Source organism: Taurulus bubalis (assembly GCF_910589615.1).
Source record: "Taurulus bubalis genome assembly, chromosome: 18".
NCBI classification, from domain to species: Eukaryota; Metazoa; Chordata; class Actinopteri; order Perciformes; family Cottidae; genus Taurulus; species Taurulus bubalis.
The window spans coordinates 2,916,780-2,929,393 of record NC_136606.1 but is presented as its reverse complement, the minus strand read 5'-3'; the positions used below and the strand labels follow the sequence as shown (position 1 = coordinate 2,929,393).

Sequence of the window (12,614 nt, the reverse complement as noted above, 5' to 3'; positions counted from 1 at the left end):
ACACACACACACACACACACACAGAAGAAGTACACATGGCGTCTCACGTCTCCGCTCCACATTCATCATGACACTGTTTCATAAGCCCCGCCCCCCCGTGCTCAGTGAAGCACACTGGTTTACTGACTCACACACACACACACACACACACACACACACACACACAGGTCAGTGTGTGAAAATAACCTTAATGAGCCTCTGAGATCCCAAAATACCGAATAAGACGTTTCCTAGACAACAGCCGAAGCTCATCCTGGGCTAAGAGACATTTTAGGAGCTGGACATGGCGCCGGAGGAAGTTTGCTTTTTGGGTAAAAAAAAAAATATGCAAACAAATTTGGCGCTCAGCAGAAAAGAGATGAAAGGCCAAATTAAATTCTCAGGTGTGGTGTGAGCGCTCTTCTTCCAACAGGAAGTGATGGAGGAGCGACCAGGTGACAGGAAGTGAGAGAACTACGGTGGCCTGGAGGTAGCGAGAGGTATCTTTAGGATGGTGTTACTCAATCGATACTGGAAGAGTAAATAATTACTTTAAAAAACATGAATTCAAATGTATTTACACACAAAAACAATTATTTATACATATATTTATGTTCTATTAGCATCTTCACAGAAGCGTCCGAGAGCTGTGAGACTAATCCAAAGTAAAAAAACAAAAAAACAAGGTGGTAAAAACTGGCAGATGTCTTGATGTAGTTTTATTACATTTTTTTAAAGTGTTATGTTTCGTCATTTCTGTCCACTGAGGTCATTCATACTTATCTTTCCATGTGTTAAGTGGGCTGATGCAGTGCTGTAGCTAATGTAGCTAATGCAGCTAATGCAGCTAATGCAGCTACTGTAGCTAATGTAGCTAATGCAGCTACTGTAGCTAATGCAGCTACTGTCGATAATGTAGATAATGTAGCTAATGTAGCTAATGCAGCTACTGTAGCTAATGCAGCTACTGTCGATAATGTAGCTAATGCAGCTACTGTAGCTAATGTAGCTAATGTAGCTAATGCAGCTACTGTAGCTACTGTCGATAATGTAGCTAATGTAGCTAATGCAGCTACTGTAGCTAATGCAGCTAATGTAGCTCAAACAGACATAGATTCTGCAGTGAGTGCAGATGTACACTGCAAAGACACACATTTTCAGAAACTCTCATGCACACAGACACACATTCAGAAACTCACGCAGACACACAATCAGAAACTCTCACGCACACAGACACACGTTCAGAAAAACTCACATGCACACAGAGACACATTCAAAACTCATGCACACACACACACTCAGAAACTCTCACGCACACACACACACAAACACACACTCAGAAACTCTCACGCACACACACACACACACACACACTCAGAAACTCTCATGCACACACACACACACACTCAGAAACTCTCATGCACACACACACACACACTCAGAAACTCTCATGCACACACACACACACTCTCACAAACTCTCATGCACACAGACACACATTCACAAACTCATGCACAAAGATACACATTCATAACTCTCATGCACACAGACACACATTCATAACTCTCATGCACACAGACACACATTCAAAACTCTCATGCACACAGACACACATTCAGAAACTCTCATGCACAAAGACACACATTCATAACTCTCATGCACAAAGACACACATTCATAACTCTCATGCACAAAGACACACATTCATAACTCTCATGCACACAGACACACATTCAGAAACTCTCATGCACAAAGACACACATTCATAACTCTCATGCACAAAGACACACATTCATAACTCTCATGCACACAGACACACATTCATAACTCTCATGCACAAAGACACACACTCAGAAACTCTCATGCACACAGACACACATTCACAAACTCATGCACACAGACACACACAGGCCGACTGGTGAACGCACAAAAACACTCGGAGACACAACCTACGCAATAAAAAAAAAAGAAGAAAAAAACAGCGGACATTTGTTGGCCAACAGCTTTTCCTTTTTTTTTTCCACAAGTGGCGAAGAAGAGGCGGTGTTTACTAGCTGTTGGGCTTCATGCTTCACGGAAAGCAACGTACATTCTTAAATCCATCTGGTATCAGTTAAGGCCGCTGGTTTTTCAAATAATAATTCATGTATTTGAGTTCGGAGAAGGAGAATAACGAGTAAAAATCGAGGCCTTTGCTGCTCCTCGGGCCGCCTCCTGCGACCCGTCCCCTGGGGACACGGAGGCGACCCGGAGTCAAAGGAAACCCAGCAGCCGAAGAGGAAGACGTGATTCATCGTATCTGAACAGGAAGCACCTGCGTGTTCACAGTGGGCTGTGTGTGTCTGCGTCACAGCTCTGCAGTTTACGCTGCTTTAATCGCCTCTGACCTCGACTCTGATAATGCAAAAACAATGCAGAGGAAGCTGTGACTGGGAGACGAGGAGAGAAGAAGAAGAAGAAGAGGAAGAAGAGGAAGAACTGGGGGAACCGAGAGAGCTTCGCTTGTAAAACATCATTGTGAAACCCCATTGTTGCAATAACTCCACTCCACTGATTGGACGCGTCGGTTTAGAGTCATTTTCATGCTTTTTAATGCTAAATGACTTATTTTACGAGAAAACTGTGAGCACATCTCTGGTTCAAAGCGGCGCCCCGGTGATTCTTTGTGGAGAAACTCATTTCTTGGGTCGAGGACAGCCCTGTTTTACACCAGCTGTCATAAATAAAAGATAGATTTCTCTAGTAGTGAGCCTCTTTGATTCACATTAGAGCCGAAAGAATTCAAACAGGAAACCGTGGACGAAACGAGGCGTTCGAAGACCGTGGAAACTGGAAAACTGCAAAGCAGCGCCCCTGTGCCTATTTTCGGACAAACGTGTTTTTATTTTGTTTGAACGTTTCCTTAAATATCTCCGGAACCACATCGTTGTTTAACTTCATTTAAAGTTCTACAGTTCAGCAACCCTTGTGAGAAGATACGTATGGTGTAAAACATAATTAAAGTAACCGTTAAGTTTAAGTATTTACGTAAACTCCGCCGACTATACTGCTGCTCCGTCAGCTTGCCGCGGCGGCCGTAAGGTTTCACCAAATCCATGACAAATACCCTTTACAAAGTCTGATTTCCCTAACAAACACATCTCAGTAATCATATAGACTCATGGGAGTCGAACAAAGCAATCAAAATCCTTACGAACTCCATATTAGTACCTGTAAAATCACAAATCGGCCGGAGGTGTCTTTTTTTTCTTCTCTGTCTCACAAATCCGCTTCCTGTGACTTACGTGTACCCCCACATTTCTAGAAACACCTCACACAGCAAGAGGGAAGGCTCATGCAAATGTTAATACCCAGCAGCCTCTGGTGAGACAATGTATTGTCATAAAACAAGTAACCTTTCTATTTTTTAACCGAACGACACGTTTTTTTTTACTAATACCTTCCCAATATGTCAAAGCTTGGTTTTGCAGTGATTTTTGTTGCAGATTCTGATTATTTAGGTCCTAACCTTTCCAAAAAGGTGTCCCATTAGTGTGTGGGATGTTGGTAAGGGCCTGAACCATGGAGTTTGTAAAAGTCAGTGATTCTTTTGGGGGGAAATCTAGCTTAGATTATGCTGGACATTAATAGTTATGATCAAAATATATTAAAAAAGTGATTTTTTTTTTTTAAATATACATTTTTTTCACAAATAAATTCTGAAAAAAATGATATAAAATAGTAAAAATAAGTAAAAAAAAGGAATATTACTCATTTGGGGTTCAGTAAAAAAAGAACCATATATGAGCCTCAGGTTTCAAAAGGTTAAACGCGGATGGGAACCACTCCCATTGCAGAAGAGGTAAAGTTGCACCACCGAGCAAAAAGTTTCCTACTTCTCAAGCGTCCGCCGTGACTTCTGCACCATGGCGGACGCTATTTAGCATTTAGCATTTAGCGTCAAATCAGAGCATGTGATCGTGATTCGCAACTCCTGCTCGTCTCAGAGGTCAGATGACGGAGTAATTCTCAGACGCTCGCAGCCCAAATCAATTTTTAAAAGTGTTGTGTTCAACGTCGGATGTCCTTGATCTCGAGGATCTGTACCAACGATCTCTGCAGACGTGGGTAATGTCAAGAGCCGAGCTTTCAATCTGTTCTTTGGATAAAGATCTGTTGAGCTCGTCGGACGGCTGATAACCGCCGCAGGCTTTCACAAACGCACGCCGGCTAAAGCGTCGAGTCTCATGACTCCCTGGAACATCGGCCGCGTCGCTGGATTACCCGAACCGTCCTCGATTAGCAGTTTGTTAACCCGAGCTGACCTTAAAAAAAAACATCCTTCAAACTGTCTTTTTTGTGAAAAACTTAATTCCTTGACCTTCGCCTTAATAATCTCAGTCGCACCGCTTGTCAGAAGGGTGCTTTGCATACCGCCGCTTCCTGTCCCCCTTCTCAAACTGTCTGTCCACATCCCCCCCACTTCCCACACACATATACACACACACACACACACACACACACACACACACACACACACACACACACACACACACACACACACACACACACACACACACACATTCATCAGCATTGCAAAGCTTAATGTCACTGATTCCCATAACTGCAGTCTTGTGACACACTAGTCTGGTATTACTGCATTACTCACAGCCTCTCTCTCTCACACACACTCTCACACACACACACACACACACCCTCCGATGGGACTTCACGGGGTCCGTCGTCCGGCTCCCTGACAGCTAACGAGAGCCGTGACATTCAGTCGGCACCCATGAAGGCGGGCTGGGCGGTCCCGCCACCTGACGACAGGCCGACTGTCGAAAGCGTGAACGCTGCTCTCTGCCCTCGTCCCGCGGTGCCTTTCTACTTCCCCTCGTGGTACAGTGAACAAGACACTTCCCCCTCCTCATTACCGCACAGCTCACTGTTTTACGAGACGTACCGGAAGCCCGAAGCTTCACCCTGACGCCTACGTGTCTAATTTACGCCGAGCCCCCGATGTCAATGTCTTTAAATTACTTTCTCAGGTAATCGGTTCATTGTTCAGCCTATAAAATGTGATAAAATGTTCAAACTGTCGTCTTTGAATGTCTCGTTTTGTCCGATCGATCATCCAAAACGTACGTGGACTCAGTTCTTTTCTATCAAAGAAGATAAAGGCAACAAGTTTTCGCATTTTGGCAATTTTGTTTCAACAACTACCTCAAATTGCTGATAGAATTTGGAGATTAAATGTCAACACCCATGTTAACCCCGAGTGTTGACAGACTTCTGTCATTTTCTTGGTAAGGGTGGTGACGGCAAAGCTTTAGCGGAACACGCTCGATCTGATAAACAGCTCGGTATACTAAAGACATAAAAGTAGAGAAAGAGGAAGTCATGTCCGACATGTTTAGCTTTTTTTTTTTAAGTGTTTCTATTGCTGCCAGCTGAGGACAGACTAACCAACCAGTGGAGCCGCTCAAGGTTCTAACCCTGGCTCTGAAAGTTTCCGTATTATAAACAAACTAGATTATTAGAATCATAAAGCAGGTCTACAAGCGACATAAATACTGTGAAAGCATCGATCAATCCAGAGAGGAACACACTCAGAAAATATGCCGTCACAACTATGCAACGTATCAGCCAACAGACAGGAAGTGAGCACCGACCCAAGCTGTTGCCTGGCGGTCTAAAGCCAGGCTAAAGCCGGGCTAAAGCCGGGCTAAAAGCAGGCTAAAGGCGGGCTAAAAGCAGGCTAAAGGCGGGCTAAAGGCGGGCTAAAAGCGGGCTAAAGGCGGGCTAAAGGCGGGCTAAAAGCGGGCTAAAGCCGGGCTAAAAGCAGGCTAAAGCCGGGCTAAAGCCGGGCTAAAGCCGGGCTAAAGGCGGGCTAAAGGCGGGCTAAAAGCGGGCTAAAGCCGGGCTAAAGCCGGGCTAAAAGCAGGCTAAAGGCGGGCTAAAAGCGGGCTAAAGCCGGGCTAAAAGCAGGCTAAAAGCGGGCTAAAGGCGGGCTAAAGGCGGGCTAAAGGCGGGCTAAAGGCGGGCTCAGACTACAGTGGTGTTAACATCCAAATCTCAAACGTGCACTCACTACAAGGTTGGACAAATAACACCGCGGAACACACCACGGGATAATATTAGCATTATCAGATGTAGCTAACGTTAGCCGCATCGGAAAGCAATAGTCCAAATTTTGACCCCTTTAAATATCAAACGTGTTCGAGATTCTCAACGTCACATCAGCAGAAGATCGGTATCAAACCAAGATCCCAGAGAAAAATAATGTGTTTTATTAATCAACAAATATTGACGAGTAGAAGCCCAAAATACAAGTATGAACCTGAAATGTCTTCTTTACAACAAGCGTCTGAAACTTCCTCCTCAGACGTCTCTGGCTTTTTCTAGAAACATCCATCCTACATTCAAACTCTCACCTGTGATGGAGAGTGTCAAAGCACACACACACACACACACACACACGCACACACACACACACACACACATACACACACACACAATGACAGGCTGGGATAACCGCATGTTTACTCCGCTGCTATTTCTGGCGCCCCTCTCGTGGGCTTATGGAGCGCGAGGAGAGGGAATGTGTTGTGACAACTCACCCTGACAAAGTTATCCGGGAACAGGCCCCGGCGTCCGCCCAGCTCGCCCTCCCACCATCCTCCATCGTCCCGCCGTATGTTCACGATGATGTCGCCCACCGCCAGGCCCAACTCATCGTCCTGCTGAGCCTCATAGTCGAACTCCACCACGGCCTCCACTGGGCGGCGGGGAGCAGGAGAGAGGGAGAGAGGGAGAGTGTTAATTATAAACCGCAATAATGAAAGAAAAGGTCAACACAGCAGAGGCTGTTTTATTGACTCAAAAGTGGAAGACAAACACACAATCCAACAACAACAACACATGCAATTTATTCTGACCTGCAACACTGCAGAATTAAAGTAAAGTATTTAATTTCCTCTTTGGTGCAACTCTGATTCCTAAAAAAATTGAAATATCCTGACACAAATAAAGGCAGGAAACCCCTTCAAGGGGGTCGGAAACTTCACACTGCAGTAAAGTCATATTAGACTCATCAATCGGAACACTTTCGCTTTCAAACAGGTTTCCTCTCACTGATTAAACTTCATAAACGCTCCTCTCCAGAAAGAATGACGTCCAGCCGGCGTCTCCCAAAACTGAGGTCATGTGACGTGGTGACAGCGTGATAAAAAGAACGTTGGTTTCTTTTAACGCCGACTGCAACCGTCACATTTAAGTGTTCCTTATTGTTCATGATTGTAATTCAACCGTTATTTGGAACACCAGATTTCTTAATGGACGGGCGACATATTTGAATGAATGAATGAATACTTTATTAATCCCCGAGGGGAAATTTGGTGTCGAAGTAGCAGTAATTTACAGGCTAAAATAAGATATAAAAACAACAGGGATGAAATATATATACAACAAGAAGAAGGAGAAGAAGAAAAAAATAAAATAAAATAGCTGGGGTGAAAGAAAAGAAGAAGAAAAAAAACAGTATTAATTTAGGAATTAAATTAAATTGAAACAGTAGAGGTGCAAAAATGCAAATGATGTATGTAAGTATATGAAGTTTGAAGTGTAGATAAACGTAAACTTGTACAATGATTAATCAGTCAGAGGATCTGGGCAAGCGGGGATTTACAAACCCTATTTTCATTTTATTTTCCAAACATAAAATCCCCCCTCCTCTGCGTCCGTGTTCACTAACTAACAGACTTCTCCTTCCTTCTCCTTTAAAGGCTTCTTTGCTCATTGTCGCCACAAACCGTGGATTAGCGTAATAAACATCCAACCGGCGGTTGTGCATGGGAGCGTGCACAAGTTCACACGTGCACAATCCTACACTGCGGTCAATAACGCCACAAAATGGCTTCAATTACTGCCACTTTATTATTATTATTATTATTAAAGCGACTTCCTGCAGATGACTCACTTTTCTTTCTCACTGTCACAAGTTCCAGTGAGACGAGACGCTGATGTTCTTCGGCTTCAGACGGTCGTGAACGAATAAAACAAAGAAATAGGATAAGAATAAAAATGTAAATGAACAATCTTTTGTGCTCACGGGGATGATACACATCCCTGAAGGTGATAAGGAGCATGACGCTGCAGACTGGCTGTAAACAGATAGGAACGTACATTTATAGTCTGCTGTCACATTTAACGGGGGAAGAGAGTTATCAAGCCCTTTGTGAGCCGCTGGAAGTGCTTCAATGTAAAATAGGGTTTAAAAGAAATGTCTCTAAATGTCACGCATACACATTCACAAGCACAGAAGGAAAACAAAACACCTTGTGACCGGCGGGGCGGCCGCTAACACTCGGAGAAATGTGCTGAATGTGTCATGTCACATTCTTAACTCTAACACACACTCACACACATTTATATATGCATTGGCCACTGTGTGTTTAAACTGAGTGGGCAGCGAAAGGCGGGGGACTTTTTTTTGGGTGGGGGGGTGAGGTAACCATGGGAACAACCGCATAAAAGGGGTAGCTATGACTCAGACTCGCTGGCCTCCTCCCCTCGCTCACTGTAACACACACAGAAAGTTGTAAAGCAATCGACCCAAAATGAGGAAACTGGCCCGGAATGGACCGCATGACCACGCTCCACGTGAAAGCAGTTGAAGTGGAAGGTCTGAGAGTTTCCCCATTTCCACACAGAGGACGGGGGAGGACTTCCTGCGAGGTATCGACACCCAGCAGACGAAGAAGAAGAAGAAGACGACGATGACTGTGGTCCAAGTTGGCCTGCGTCGCAGATGGGGAGGACAGGATCCTGGCGCCAGATAGCGGAGAGAGATTAGCCGCAGATGAGACAACGACGTGGCACGAATGCCGTTTTCTTTTGAGTTGTGGTGCTTCTGGCGGAAGTGGCACATAAGTAAGAGTCTGAGTGGCAGCGCGAGACAAACACCCACCCGTCTGCACGTCAGTCAACCACACAGACACCACAGAAGAAGACGACAGCTTGTGGCTCTGCACAAGTTAGAAGGGACACGAAGCTAACGCCAAGCAGGGCTCTAGAGTGGAGCTCGGTCTGCTGGTGTGAAGCGGCACAGAAAAGCTTCATTTCTGATATGACGGTGGAATAGATGCGAACCAGCAATGCACATTTTAAAGCAATGTAGTGCACCGCAGAGCCACATATAAAACTCTTTGAAAAAGCCAGCAAAGGTGCATCAATTAATTGATCGTTTTCTTTCCCATGAAAGCACCAAAACCATCAATTAATTTATCCTAAGAAAAAGCAAACATCTGTGGAGCCGAGGCCTGATATAGCTCCCTCCATTCTCATCCAAAAGCTATTAAAAAACACATCAGTGAGCCACGCTGCTGCTCTCATCACCACGAGCACACACGCCGTAGTTTATCATCTTGACTCAATCCCACATGCACCGTCCAGCTGCTTTAAATAAATACTCACAGCTGAAATTAGCCCGCAACAAATACACATTTTACTAAGCAATGTTTGCAAATAAACAAAAAGGGTGGGGATTACATGTTGAGATTGGATCCCAGTGCGTACAGAATCAAGATTATCACAATGCTTCTAAAAGGCCCATGAGAAGCAGACAGACGTATTAATACGAGGTGTAAGTGGAGTAGCAGTGACAAACCAACGGAGAATAGCGCGAGCGGCTCTGAGAAGCTAATTAGCCTCTTTGGGCTCATTGCGGTGGTTTTATGGCCTGCTCATTTACTTCAGCTACATGGTTCGGCCTCATTAGCTATAACATCCTCCTGGGGTCGTCCAGCACCAAATAACAAAGTGAGCGACGAGCTGACGGAGGAAGTTACAGCGTCGGTTGTTTCTCAGGAGTTGGCGGAGGGCGAATTCTGGACAGTCAAACAAGACTCCCAGATGAACACTGTTGCCCGATGGCGGCGTGTATGTGCTAGCAGCTGCGTGACTAAATGAAGTAGGCGCATACGTCTGGATTAAACGGGTGGGAGAAAGCAACAGAACATGTTTGGACCTCACAGAGAACCTTAATGTTTGAGCTGTAATAGGTGGGAAAAGAAAAAGCTAGCTTCATGCTAGCTTTAATGCTAGCGTCATGCTAGCTCACTAATCCACGTTTCCCACCAACCAGTTGTAGCCTCACAGCTAGCTAGCTAGTTTCAAGAATGGTCGACAAACATACAATATTTATGTTGAATCAGATTAAATAAAAACTAGTTATTGTGGTATATATGGGTATGCTGTGCGGGTATGTATGTGGATGTAGATGTATAAGCATTTGACGGTGTAGATGTGCATGTATATGAAGGTTAGCATTTAGCGAACATTTAGCTATAAGCTAAACTGTTGATACTAATATTACTGTTTTGATCATTTACTATTTATTTTATTGTATTATGTTGATTTAAATGTTCTGTTGTGTTGAAAATGCAAAATAAAAAGTTCTCCAAACAGACTTTATGCTTCACCAAACTTGAATATAGTCATGCAACTATTAGTTGATTAATCAGTCATTGAAAATAAAATAAATCTGCTTTTATTTTTGTGTAGAAATGTATTATTTGAGTCACTTTTCAAACAAAAATGCCAAACCTTTGCTGGTTCCAGCTTCCCTTCACACTACATACTTAAATATATTTAAATACACTTGTCACTTTCATATTACACTTACATTTCACTTGTTTAAAGTACTGTTATCTGTTTTTCTGTGCACTTTATTTTAATTGTATATTCTATTGTAAATTTAACATGCTCCTATTTATTTGTTTAATGTAATGCTCCACCCGCCATGACAAATTCCTTGTATGTGAAAATATACATGGCAATAAATGGTTCTGATTCTGATTCAAATGTGATGATTCGCTGCTTCGTTTCACAGCATACATGATGGTACATTACATATCTAGATTTGTTAACTGTTGGCGGGAAAGATAAGTCACTTTAGCAAGTTGAATGTTGTTGTTTTCTCCCTGTATTCATGCCGCTTCGAAGACCAAATGATGAATCTTGAAATCAATCAGCTTGTTGCCGCCTTACACTTAATACTCAATCTGTGAAAGGCTTAGAGTGACGGACAGGCGGCCTTGGGAAGACAAAAGCCCAAATATCTCAGAGCCTGCAGACGAAACCAAAACGCCCACTCGAGTTGGTCGAGAAGCAAACTCGCACACGGGAACCGAGATGGACCTGTGCACCGCTGAGCAGCTGCAGAGCGTTCAGCGAAGAGGAAACTACACAAACACGCGGCTGACGTCGCTCCGGCTTCAGCGGACCTGTGTTTAGTTTCCGAAGCCGCCGCGATGATGTCAAGAGCAGCTGCGTGTTTTCTGTCTGTGAAACATTCACGCTGGACTGGAGCCCACTGGGAGACAAAAGCCTCCCACTCCCACTGTGGGCCAGACCACAGACTTCAGCACATTCTCCCACGTAAAAAAAAAAAAAAAGAAGGAAAATTCCAACTACTCAACTCATCGCTCTGTTGCGTGGTACTTTCTGACAGAGTGTGTGCACTCCATCAACCTGCATTGGATGTTTCTAATTTCCAGCACTCCTGTTTCCCAGAATGCCTTTAGGTGACCCCAGATACCATCTGTGTGTATTCAGAGAGGCACAGCGACAGCACATGCAGGAAACATGTCTTTTGGTTTAGTTTATCAACTGGATCCCCATTAGCTGACGCGCTAGCGGCCGCTACTCTTCCTGGGATCCACAGAAAAGACAAAATGCAACACATACAAAAACGTGCAAAACATGACGTGAAACAAACAGTACAAACAGAATAATATAAAAAATAAAGAATAGTCGAGGACTAGGATGTATGTTGTGTGGTGCGTCCGTAATTTATACAAAGAAGGATCCAATGACTACAAAAGCAATGGAAAACGTCAAGTGGTTAATGGCCTGAGGTGCAGCTTTAATTGTTTTTTAAACGACAGAGTTATATGAAGAGGTTGTAAATTCCAAGCAGTAATTAACAGAAAAATAACAGTTTGTTTGAGGAGGTTTGTTCTCGGGGTTGGAGGTAAAAAGTGACCTAAGCTAGCCTTCCTTGTGTGATGGTTATGTACATGCAGTTTATTCATGGTAAACCTGTTTGCTTCCATTGTCCTTCTTTCTGTGAATGTTCATTCTGAAACTACACTTCATTCAAACATGTCTACCTGTAGAACTGTTCCATCTTCATTTCAGAAAGTCTACTTGAAAACTGCAGCAAAAGCAGAATTGCAGAAAGCTGTTAGGAGGAAGTCTGGACTTCATTTTGCACAAGAAAGAAAATACAAACTAAATGTGTCCGATAAAGTCATGAAAAGCTTCTTCCTGTTTTTCGATATGCTCAATCTAATGCAACCCAATACAAACGTATGAGGATGACGCCTATAATGTTTCACAAAGTCACCGTGGTGGTGTTGTACTACACGGCATTATGCTCATAGCTGTATCTAATACTTCTTGTTTCCGAGGCTGATATAATACGCGTTCATGAAACATATATATCCGATTCGGAAACGTCCACGTTCAACGTTTTTAAGGGTTTGCAGAAACAAACAACGGCAACAAGTCTCCTGGTGACTGTCTTCTGGCGTACCTAATAAAGTGGCCACTCGGAGAATATCTTGGATGGATTAACCCCCCATTGACACCCTC

At 43.7% G+C, this 12,614-nt stretch overlaps 1 protein-coding gene across 1 annotated transcript in view; it reads right to left on the bottom strand.

Moving 5' to 3' along the window:
* Positions 1-12,614, bottom strand: part of sh3kbp1 (SH3-domain kinase binding protein 1) — a 33,998-nt gene that overhangs the window by 20,142 nt on the left and 1,242 nt on the right. Inside the window, 1 exon segment of the mRNA XM_079234495.1 lies at positions 6,578-6,735. Within this exon segment, the coding sequence (XP_079090621.1) occupies positions 6,578-6,735 (158 nt within the window).